Source organism: Heptranchias perlo, chromosome 16 (assembly GCF_035084215.1).
Source record: "Heptranchias perlo isolate sHepPer1 chromosome 16, sHepPer1.hap1, whole genome shotgun sequence".
NCBI lineage: Eukaryota > Metazoa > Chordata > Chondrichthyes > Hexanchiformes > Hexanchidae > Heptranchias > Heptranchias perlo.
Window position 1 is genome coordinate 15,417,738 of NC_090340.1, and position 12,588 is coordinate 15,430,325.

Genomic DNA, 12,588 nt, shown 5'->3' on the forward strand with positions numbered 1-12,588 from the left:
GTACATTGCTGTATTTTACTTTATTTTTAACAGTCCTTTTATACTTCAATTTTATAACTGTATTTATTCCTTGACCGTTTATGTTATCTTTATTCCGTACCCTGGTCTGACCTTTACACTCATCTCCTATTTCTTTTATCGTTAGACTTTCGTTATTGCTACCAGATCCCACCCCCATCTTGCTAATTTAAAGCCTTAACCACCGCCCTATTTATCATTTCTACTGGCCCTCTGATCCCACTCCAGTTCAGCGGTACAGCTCCTTCCTGTCCCAGTACTGCTGCCAGTGTCCCATGAAATGGAACCCCCATTCCCACACCGCTCATTCAGCCACACTTTTACCTTTCTGATCTGCCTATCCATATGCCAATTAGTACATGGCTCAGGTAGCAATCCTGAGATTACTACCCGTGAGGTCCTGCTTTTTAATTTATTTCCTAGCTTCTGCTATTCCCTTGGCAGTACCTCATCCTTGCTCTTCCTTGTGTCATTGGTGACGACATGGACCACGATGACTGATCCTCCCTCTCCCTTTCCATGTTCCTTCCAATTGCTCGAAGATGTGCTTTACCTTTGCACCAGTTAGGCAACACACCCTCCTGGACTCTCGTTCGTGACTGCAGAGCAAGTCATCTATTCTCCCCTTTATAGAATCCCCTTTGAATACAACCTTTCTGTTCTGCTCCACCCCGCCCCCACTACCGTCTTCTTGCACTGCCTCATGCTCTACAGTGCCATGGTTAGCATTCTGTGCAGCCTCCCTGCAGCCTTAATCCTGATCCTCACAGGTATCAAGTACCTCGCAGATAGGACTCGTTTCTCTGACACCTCTGAAGTGTGACTACTCTGGAGAAAATTCTTTAGATAGTCGTCCCCCTCCCTTACGTGTCAGAGTGTGTCTAACTCGCAGTCCAGCCAGAGGTATAAAGATTGTAGAAACTTTGGATTTTCAGCGTGGGAAAGGCGCCTGAGGGATGATCTTACAGAGATGTATAAGATAGTTAATGATTTGACAACGGTAGATCAGGAAAATTGCTTTAAATTAAATTGCAGGTTTGATCAAATGGCCACAGGTAAACTTGAAACTGATATCATACTATCATAGTAGATGCAGCACATGAGGAGGCCATTCGGCCCATCGTGCCTGTAAACGTTCTTTGAAAGAGCTATACAATTAGTCCCATTCCCCTGCTCTTTCCCCATAGCCCTGTAAATGTTTTCCCTTAAAGTATTTATTTAATTCCATTTTGAAAGTTACTTTTGAATCTGCTTCCACCACCCTTTCATGTCGTGCATTCCGGATCATTACAACTCGCTGCGTAAAATAATGTTTCCTCATGTCGCCTCTAGCTTTTATGCCGATCACCTTGACCCTGTGTCCTCTGGTTACCCACCCTTCTTCCACTGAAAACAATTTCTGCTTATTTACTCTTTCCAAAACCGTTCATGGTTTTGAACACCTCTAACAAATCTCCCCTTACCCTTCTCTGTTCTAAAGAGAACAATCCCAGCTTCTCCAACCTCTCCACACAACTGAAGTCCCTCATCCCTGGCACCATTCTACTAAATCTCTTCTGCACCCTCTCTCAGGCCTTGACATCCTTCCTAAAGTGTGGTGCCCAGAATTGAACACAATACTGCAGCTGAGGAATAATCAGCGTTTTATAGAAGTTTAGCATAACAGATGATGACACCATCACAAAAATAGTGGCCAATTCTTACAATGAACATCCGATAGCGTAGTGGAAATGAAATCTCCTTGGAATCACGTAAGGACCAACTGGATGCCGCAATGAGGTGAATATCGGGTCTTTCAGGGATGGAAAGGCCTTTTTCGTCCGTCGTTACCTTGCGAACATCTGTTATGAAGACAGAATCGCCAGGTACCTATCATGGTCAAGCGCATTGCGAGTGTATCACAGAAAATGGGCCTCCAACACATCTTGTATTTATAATTCAATCAACGGAACTTACTCTTTAAGTCACTGCTATCGACAGTGTGTAAATCTAAGACATATGAAAGGTTCACACACTCAAAACAACTTGACACGTATTCCAAAGTATGTCAGCTGGTAATATTCATCCATCAAGAAACGTATCATCCCGCAGAAAGTATTAACATGAAGATTCAGCTGCAACCCTCTCCCCCTGCTTATTACTTATACGTCTGTTTGACAGCATTTACGTAGAATGCATTAAGCTCATCTTATATACAACATCCAACTAGCAGTTATCTTTATATAATCTAATGTTACAGGAAGATTGTGCAGCGAAATACAACGGAAACTGTATGCAAACGAGTGTTCCATGAACCCCTGATCCGTCTGGATTGCGGCTCCATCATCTCGTTCCCTGCGTCCGTCCGTTTCTGTTTTTCTTTCCCAGCTGGATCTGGACATACCTTACTCTTTCCCAAAGGCTAATGATAGGCTCTCGAGGAATTATGAGCAGCAGAGACAGAGATTGTCAACCGTCCTTTACCTGAAAATTAAAAATAAAATTCAGAACTGTATTTTTTAATAATGTAACTACTTTGATAATTTAGTCTATTTTTCATCCACATGCGATGCCCATCTGTGCATGTCAGCATCAATATCATTAGGCTCATAGGCACACTCACCACTGTACCAATATCATTAGACTCAGATACACATTCACCACTGTATCAATATCATTAAACTCAGAGGCACATTCACCAATGTATCAATATCATTAAATTCACAGACATATTCACCACTGTATCAATATTATTAGACTCATAGGCACACTCACCACTGTACCAATATCATTAGACTCAGAGACACATTCACCACTGTATCAATATCATTAAACTCAGAGGAACACTCACCACTGTATCAATATCATTAAATTCACAGACATATTCACCACTGTATCAATATCATTAGACTCACAGGCACACCACTGCACCAATATTATTAGATTCATAGACACACTCAAAAGCATCAATATTATTAGACTCACAGACACTCATCACTGTATCAATATCATTAGAATCACAGCCACACTCCCACTGCATCAATAGCAAACTATTATTACATTAGAGGAACGTTCTTCAATTATATCCTCTCATTGTAATTCGACAATAATTATAAAAGTAATCTTACACTAAATCAGTGTTGGACTAAGACAAACTTTCCCCAGTGCTAAACAAATATGCCAACATCTCAGGATGTCAAAAATATTAAGATGCAAAACTTACATTTCTGTTTTAACGTTCATTCGTCGGTACTCTATTACTCGTGATTATTGTGTATGTGTAATTGTGTACTTTATCTTCTTTATATTAGGAGGCAACCGATGACCTAAATCATAACCGATGTCGCATTGGTGGGTTTTCACTGCGCCCAGTGTGGAGTGACATTGAAACAAAGATACCGCTCTTAGATATAAGAATATCTGAGTGAAACTCTTCAGTCTGCACTCACTTCAAATCTAATGCTCCCTTGCACACATATAATAATTACATTTTCTCACTGAATTAAGATACAACTTAAGGAACCCATACACATTAGAAGACGCCCGCTCGGATTGCCAGTCTCTGTTGTGTTATATGGGGGGTAATTTTAACCCCCAAGAACGGGTGGGTTGGGTGTGGGTGGGAAGTTAAAAATAGTTGGTATTTTTTGGGCCGCGATCGCAAATTTTCTGACTTTGCATTCCCAGTGGGAAGCCTATACTTTTATGCGCCCACGTTAAACCCGGAAGTGGAGCCGGGTTGCGGTCACGACCCAAAAATCAACTATTTTCAACTCCCACGCGCCCCCAACCCACCCGTTCTTGGGGGTTAAAATTACCCCCCATGGTCTCAGTTCTAGTCGCAGTTGAAACGCTAAATCTGGCCTGGGCGTTCAGGGAGAGGAAGAGGGCAATTAGCATGAATTCCTGCTTCTGATCGTTATCTCGAAGCCGCTGCGGCAACATTCCAGTCTGATGAGGACTGAATTGGGCTGGACCATGAGATGCCCGTCCACATTAATTCTCTAGACCCACACGTGAACATTGGCACGTTGGGGGAAGGTATGGAGGGCTGTGAAGGCTGTGGACATCCCTTGAGAAGGGAACAAAAGAGGAGAAACTCGCAAAGTAATCACACTAAAGCAGCTCACTCTGAAAGGCATGTATAGCGGATTAAAGAACAGTCGGAGGACACTGACCCCGCAGTTGTTACAGATGTTAATGCAATATTAACAAAATCACTCGGAAAATGGCGCCTGCGATAGGAATCCTTCAACCCTACATATAAACCTTGGAAGATACAAGGCAGAAGTTGCATTTGTATCGCACCTTTTACGACAACAGGACGTTCCAACGAGCTTCAAAACCATTGAAGTACCTTTCAAGTGTAGCCATTAATGTAATGTTGGGAAAAGCAGCAGCAAATTTGTGCATAGCAAGGTCCCACAAAGAGCAATGAGATAAATGACCAAATATTCGGTTTTAGTGAAGTGGATGGAGGGATAAAAATTGGCCAAGACACCGGGGAAACTCCCCTGCTCCTCTTCGAAATAGCGTCATGGGATCTTTTATGTCCACCCGAGAGGGCAGACGGGCCGCGGTTTAAGGTCTTGTCGGAAAGTCGGTGCCTCTGACAGAGCAGCACTCCCTCAGTACTGCGCTGAAATATTAGCCTAGATTTGTGCTCAAGTCTCTGGAGTGAGAACTTGAACGCACAACTTTCTGACACAGAGCGAGGAGCTACCACAAGGATCAAAACTGCATCCGATGTTCAGCGTTCACTATTTGAATCATCCTATAACAAACTGAGCTAAATATGAAAATTATTGTGCTAAAGGTATCGGTTTTCCATGTTGTCTGCAATTTGGTACCAAAGCGTTTTAATCAGCAATTTTAAATTACATAAGAAACAGCTGACTAAAGCACATTTCCATCTCCATACCGCCAATTTTATCTGTGTATATGCTTTCAAGGTGATTTCCCGAATTAATAAAGCATTCTCTTACCTTCAATGGAAGATATTTTTACGTGGTCCACAATAATACCCGTCAGTGCAAGAATTACCAAAAAAGCCAGGAGAAGCCGAACAATCATGATGAGCGAGATGCTTAAACTGTGACCTACGGTGTTGGATTAGAATCAAGATTTTAAAAAACTATTGGATATAAGTATTATTGAATGGAAGCAACAATGATTAGTTTATACGGAGGAATTGGGTCCATTAAATGCCTAGTTTAAACCGCACTCCATGGGGGTCGATTTGAACTTGCCTAAATTGGCGTTAACCACCTCAAAATAGGCTCGGTAGATTTACCACCTTGTTAACGCCAAGCATGGCGCCTTCCACTTTAAGGGCTGGCCTATTGTTGGGGACAAGCACCTGTTTGTTTCAGGCAGTCGGCTCCCGTTCATATCCAAATCGGGGTTCTATGATGTACACATGACCCCGATTGTCATTTTAGGATAGAACTGGTGCGCCCTGCACTATCTGGCCATTTTACTAGCGATTGTAGATTAAGAGGCCCTGACCAGACAAGTTTTAAATTATTTTTGTGTGGCCAGGAAGAGCAGGACTGCCCCTCTGGGCCCCACACAACATAATCTGGGCCACTATAACCCTCGCTCCACCTTCCGCGATCGTAACACCCCGATTTAGCATGCTGCCTACTGACAGGTCTGGGCCGCCCTGCGCGCTGCATCAACGTCAAGAATCCTGATTTTCCCTAAAGTAGCCTGGGGTTGACTCCCCTCATGGGGGTCTGGTTCTCAACGGCACAGGGGAAAAGTGCCAAATTTTCTCCTTCTGAACTGCCATTTCGATGACTCCTTAATTTTACTCTAAGATCTGCAGGGAGAGAAACTGTTCCGAGCCCATGACCATAATGATAGCTAGAATTGATTTAGAAGCAATGCGTCATGCCTCACCAATCTACAAGCACCTGAGGCGAGAAGTGGCAAAGTGGATGAAGGCCACCCAGGTGGTAGTTTACTTATAATTTTGAAAGATACGTGAGAAAGGTCTGCATGTGAGGCATCTGAAGGAAATTCAGGCTCATGAAATTCCGGTAGAATTGGAAAGTGATAAATGGACAAATCGTTTCGTTCCCTGTCTGGGGAGCAGTAGAGTTCTACTGGTCCATTCTAGGTTCTGTGCTTTGAAGTCGATTAATGAAAAATATTGACGTGTCACTTCTAGTAATACTCCTAGATGTGTTGATGGTGTCAATGTATGGATAGGTGAGAAGTTGGTTAATAATATTCAAATAAATCTGGGCCCTCGAAAGATGTTGGCGGCAGTTTTACGCACAATCTGTTCCAATCTTACCTTTAACGGTGTAGCTGACACCGGCGGGCACCACAAGAGAGACATGAGATACCAAACAGGTATAAACAACCCCGCTGCGGGCAGGCTGTACTTCTTCCAAAAAACTGGAAACCTCGTATAGTCCTTTGGCGGTCCTGTTTTTCACAGTTTCTATTCCAGTCAGAATTTCGACACCATCTCTTCGCCAGGAGATTCCTAAATGCTCCGGGTAAAAGGCAGCCGTTTTACACTCGAGTTTCAGAGAAGCCGGTAAAATCCCTTCAATAGGAGCGATTTCCAGGGGGGTTGGGGAAACTTTAACAGAAAAGAGTTGTTCCTATTAATCCCTGTGTATTTATTACTGTATAATTTGTAACTGTAACATCGCAATCTTACCTGAAACTATAAATGCATGGGTGCAGATTTATTATTTTCTATCACAGTTCGTACATGATTATTACAGTCGAATAGCCAAATTTCACCAGGCGCGTTCACGGGCACGAAACCATGGGAAAGTGAATTTTCTACCGCCGTTGGTTATTAGTTTTTAGGTAGAGTCCATATCTCTGAGCAAGTGTTTGCAATTTCGTAAATAGTCGTCCTGTACATTAAGACACCACGGCGCATGTGGAAGGTCGGTTTGGAATCTCAAGGCTGCATTGTTATGAAAAACCGTTTGCTCTGTCTGGGTGAGATTCTCCGACACTGGCCCAGTGAGATAACACACTGTACTCAGGATTTGGGGAACTCATGAAAATTATTTCTGCAGGGCAGAGGCTGACACCCTACCACACTACATTCTTTTTCCGAAATAAAATCCAGAATCTTACATTTTTAAAAACCTGGAGAGAAATTAAAGCATTTCGATTTTGAGGGGGCAATTGATCAATTTTTAATCATTATTTTAAGCATTTGATATTGAGCCACTAACATTTTAACAATGAAAACATGAGCTGACATCCATCCCAGCAATTAAATCATCAATACCATAGCATATTATAAAAATATTATGATTGACCCGTGCAATACCCTTTATTCCACATCATTGATCAGTCGTGCTCCTTGAAAACACCACAGAAGTTATATCCTGGATAACTAAACGGAAGAAAATCTATCTCTTATGTCTCTATTCCATGGGCCCTCCTAATTCCTTGCAATATCTTATGGCAAAGTTCTACCTTTCCTACATTACAAAATGCAGATCCTATTCGCCCAGTGAACATATGTAGATAATTACTTCGAGAGCAAGTCAAGACAATTTGGGCGACAAATTCGTCCTGGGTCCACAGTTCACAGCGGGCGACAGCGAATTTGCAGCCCGTTTTTCACTCAGCTTGATTGACCTCAATGGAGAAGAAAACCGGGCGGAATGTAAAACGGACTGCCGATTACTTATCGCCTGTAATGCGCTACCGCGCAAGTCAGATTTATACCCCAATACCACTTTGCTGTGAACAATGTCAATGGAATTCTTCTAGGTAAACACTGTGAATATTTCACCTCTAGCATTAATCCCAAAAAACATATTTTAGGATCCTCACCAATACTTAGACCCCCCCGCTTAGGCTAAGGCATCAAGCACAGGCCCCCAGAATGGTGAGATCTTTGGGCACTATCTCAAGATCTGAAGAAGTGTGCTGTGTTCTGAGTCAGAGCTTAAACAACTACCTTCTGATGATTAGTCCAACATAGCCGTTCGATGCGAGGTATAACAGAGAAGATACTTCAGCAGAGTCAACCTTACCTCCAAACTGTTGGATGCTTTAGACCATTTTTGAGCAGTTAACGTCAGTTAATTCAACCCCAAGATCGTGTTCCAGAGCTTTGGGGTTCTGTAAATTACGCTGTTCCCTTCTCTATGGAAACAATTTGAATTTTGCCTCCTTTAGTTAGTAGAGAATTATGTTTACTAACTCTCCAAGTGTTTAATCAGAAAAAATCCCCGTGACCCAAGCTTATGTCATCTTTCCAGTTGGTGAGCCTGAGCCCATTGGAAGAACACCCTCACTGGGTTTTCTCTCTTTTGGCTGAAGCATGGCTTATAAACTGCCCTCACATTACTGTGAGGGTTTCATCCGGCAAGGATGCCTCAAACGCCACTTTTTCCTGTGGGTGTTTATTGATTAGTATCTCTAGCATTAGTATGAATATGGAATCGAAGATGAATTCGTGGTTCATTCTTCATTTCGGAGATGTCTTGTTCCGTGAGGATGATTCGAGTATGATCCGAGACCACTTTTTGGTCAATACTTGGACCATGTCATGACCTATCTCCTCTGACACCCAAAAGATTTTATTTTTTAATACACCCTGTGACACTGGGAATACTAGGAATATAGTCCCATGTACTGGGTTGGTATATCCTCAAAATATCCGCCAGGCCCATCTCACTGCTAAATATAGAAAATATCCCTTCGACAACAACATAATTTTTACAATTCCTTCGGGAACGGTCCAACAGCAGATCTGAAGCAAGATTAAAATTAACACCTTTTATAATTGACAGTTTAGGTAACTCTACTTTACACACTATTCGGGTATTGTGTCTGCCCATTATTAGGGACAAATACATTAACTAGAATTAATCTATCATTACAATATATCTACCCTCCAGAGCTTCGGTGTTCCATTATAAATGTACTCGACTTATGAATTAATATTACCACTCTAAATTTCCTCAAATAAAAAAGGTCAATGTATTTCCTTCACGAAGGACTTCTTGGATTTTGAAGACCCTTTCTCATCAAAGTGGATCCGCTGTAGGAAGGCTACTCCCATCTTTAATCGGCTTAAATATTGCCAAGGTTTAACGCAGTTCCGTGAATTTTGGATTCCCTTCACAATCCTGGTGATCAGCTTAATACGGGTACTACTGATCATCTCTGTGTTTTAAATTTGAAATCCTTGACCTGCATCCCCTTGACCCACCTCCAGTTACCTTAAACCTGAAAGCAACCTGTAGTCCCTAGGAGACATAAAATGCATGTCGATTGTTCATTTACCGATTTCGCGCTACCAGCAGGAATTCTCGTCTGGCTGCTTTGCAAATTGAGAGATTGCGGGCAGTAGCATGAACTCGGAAAATTAACTGTAAAGCAATAAGGGAAATTCTATCAAACTGTATCAGACGCTGCTGCACCTCATTGATGTCGGGGAAGTTCCTTAACTGAATACTTTCCGTGCTTCAGTTGCCGTACTTCCTTGTTGCCTCAAGGATCTTAGGTTTTTCTTGGAATCTGAGCGTTTTGAAAATGATTGTTCTTGGGGATTTGTGCATTATAGCAGGAGCCAGGACCCCCTCCATTTCCATCTTTGAAGATTCTGATCGCACCCGAAGCTCTGATAAGATACCTTGAGGATAACCTATGGTAATCTTCTCTTCCACCACTCTGGAAGATTAACCAGTTGAAGATTATTATTCTTGGAGTGAATTTTCAAATCCCCTTTCTGAATTGTCAACTGCTGGCGGTATTTTCCTTCAGCACATCAATCTCTTTCAATACCAACTCTAATGGATCTTCTGCCCCTAACAGCCTTTCCTCCAGCTCTGTAATCTATTTTCAGTCAATTTCTTTCTGAGAAAGGATATATCTTGCTAGGCCCCACTCTTGCTTTTATTTATGAAATTTGTGTGCGTGTGGGTGTTTATCGCCCTGATCCTCGTTTTAACACAAAAGCTTAGACCCCATTCCCCGCCAAAGAGCAGCGTTACGAATGGATCATTAGCAATGTGGAGGCAGTTGGAGTATTATTACCTGAAAATAATTATAATTTATAAATTACTCCGCTTTGAATCAATTTTATTATAATAATATCACTTTTCACGAGTCTGGTGCGATGACTGCATGTACTCGTATACGGGGCATACAACAGGGGCTAACTGTCCTCTTACCTATTAATATTCATTATTTTATTATATCCCATTATGTTTCAACGAGATTACATTCTGCATTTAAAATGCGTATTTAAAGTATGATATAAAATTCGGTGCTTAATACACATGTAAAAACACAAATGTGAAAGTGCTGCAGATTCTTTAAAATGGTTGTCCATCCCTTAATTTTGCTGAGTTTTAAATATAGCTGAAACTCTCCGACTCCCCCGTACAATGACACTTACCGTACACAGTAAGCTGGGAGCCAGCTCCATCTCCAATAGATTTTTCCTGATGTTTTACTTTACAGTAATATATTCCGGAATCGTCGATACTCACATTCACGATATCAAAGGAACCACTTCCCTTTTTGACATTAAATTGCTTACTGTTATCTGGTTCCAGGAACTTATTCTCGCCCCGTCTCCACCAAACAACATCGGGAGCATCTTGAAATAGGGGAAAAGTGCAGAACAAGGAAACATTTGCACCTCTGGCAACATTCACGTGTTTCGGGAATTGTTCCACTTTGCTCGAAGTTACTTCGACGTCTATCAAAAAATAAACAAGAAAACTGATATAATAGTGTGTACTTTCAGGGGGAAAAAACAACAATTACGACTTAGAAATTTAAAAACAAGAAAATTAGCCAAATTAATAAAATAATGAGAAAGACGGAAAAAAGAAATGTGCACAAAATATGACGACTTTTTAAACACCAGATTTTTTCGATAAGCATAAAGCTGTAAGATGAACAAACACACCTGTGTAAATAATTCCGAGTAAAGATATGCACAAAAGTGCGGCGCTCACCGCCATTCTGAGTGACGAACCTTAAACTGGCCAGAAGCTGCAAGGAATCACCAAGCTCCTGGTCCTTTGGAAGCCACGGGTTGCACGTGATCTAAAGTGACGTGTAATATCACGTGTCTAAATGTGCAATTTCAACAGATGCATTTCCTTTGATAAGTCAGACCACTCAGATACAACTGTCACCAAGTACTGTGGTCGGAACCCGTTAGATCCTAACTGATAGCAAATAGAATGCAGCACATTTTGCCCGAAATCAATTCTGGTTCTGTCGGTTAATAGCATGTGACATTTTTCTTAAACCAATGCTATAGCCAATTAGCTGTGAAGGATGATTAGTTTGGTGAGCAATTCTGGAGGAATGGGACGAGATTCTTTCTGGTTATCAAAAATTAGCGACGTCCTAAATATAGGGTAAAGATTCACAATTTTCGTTATTTCTCGCGAGATCCCAAGTGCATTCTAAGATATTCCCATTTGAGAGCTGGGGGACTGGTCAGTATTGTGGGCGGAGACTCGTTCAGAATCTTAAAAGGCCCAGGCTACTTGTGCGTATTGTAGTTACACGTGTAACTTACTTGCGCCCAAAATGCCGCGGTCTGTGAAGTCATGTAACTTGTTTGCGCCCAGATTGCACTTCTCTCTCGGCGCAAATGCGGAGAGAACTCCAGGGTTTGACTCTTCCTGTCCTGTTCTTGTGGTGATAAAGCACTGTTGATTGTCCTGTTGGACTTGGTTCCGCCTATTCCTACAACACACCCTGGTCAGTGTAAAATAGAAACTCATGTCCTTTGTTTGGTCTGTAACGCTAATGCTTAGAAATATTGTTAATTGTTCGTTTTGCCAGTCTGTGGACTGCTGCTCAAAGCAGACATCAGAAGAACATACAAGTAGCCTTACAAACAACTCACGGCCAAAGTCAGCACAAGCATATACCCTATGCTCTCGCAGGAATGTTGGTGTTACACTGGTGAGCTAGCAGACAAGCAGACTTCAATCATTTAAAGTTAATATTCTGTATGTCATTGTAAATTTAAAAGTTTTTTAATAAAATGTCAAAGAATTAATTGAATTAAATTAAAGAGACAGAAGGGAAAAGTAAAAAAAATAATGTTTTAATTTTAAAAATTGTTTTTAATGACCATAAACTATTAAAATAAGGAGTAATATGAGACTCCACGTTTTTATAAGTTAATGTTTTTTTGTTTGGCATTCATTAAGACATACCGCGCTGTTAAAACTTAGTTTAGACCTGGTATTTTTAAGTGTAACTGTTCGGTGGCAATAATTAGTTACTTTCCAGCTGGGCTGATAAGCAAGTTGGCGCTTTTTCAATGATTTCGAGGCTTGCATGTGATGACGCATTAATTCGAAGCTGTCATATCGCCTGCGAAGCACTGGGAGCAAAATCAGGATTTCCGCGTTTGAATGCGCATATGCAAACGTGGGAACTTGCTCCTTCAATTCGCCACTAAAAACGGAGGGAGCTGTTGAGCTCCTCCGTTATTTCGGGAGCGATTTCTGGCCCGTTGTTATAATTACACTGAAACATGCGATGAGGAACAACTGCTGCTATTCAACGCCAGATACGTTTTCAGCATGTTTCAATTAACATAGTTAAATT

The 12,588-nt window shown here is 41.5% G+C and overlaps 1 protein-coding gene across 1 annotated transcript; it reads right to left on the reverse strand.

Annotated features, from left to right (window-relative positions):
• Window positions 1-2,002: 2,002 nt before the first annotated feature.
• On the reverse strand, window positions 2,003-12,329 carry LOC137333403 (uncharacterized). Its single transcript, XM_067997554.1, has 6 exons — window positions 12,192-12,329; window positions 11,543-11,939; window positions 10,544-10,705; window positions 6,302-6,595; window positions 4,983-5,096; window positions 2,003-2,481 (listed from the first exon to the last, which is right to left on the reverse strand). The coding sequence occupies exons 1-6, from the start codon at window positions 12,327-12,329 to the stop codon at window positions 2,420-2,422; spliced, it is 1,167 nt and encodes a 388-aa protein (XP_067853655.1). The 3' UTR covers window positions 2,003-2,419.
• Window positions 12,330-12,588: the final 259 nt, after the last annotated feature.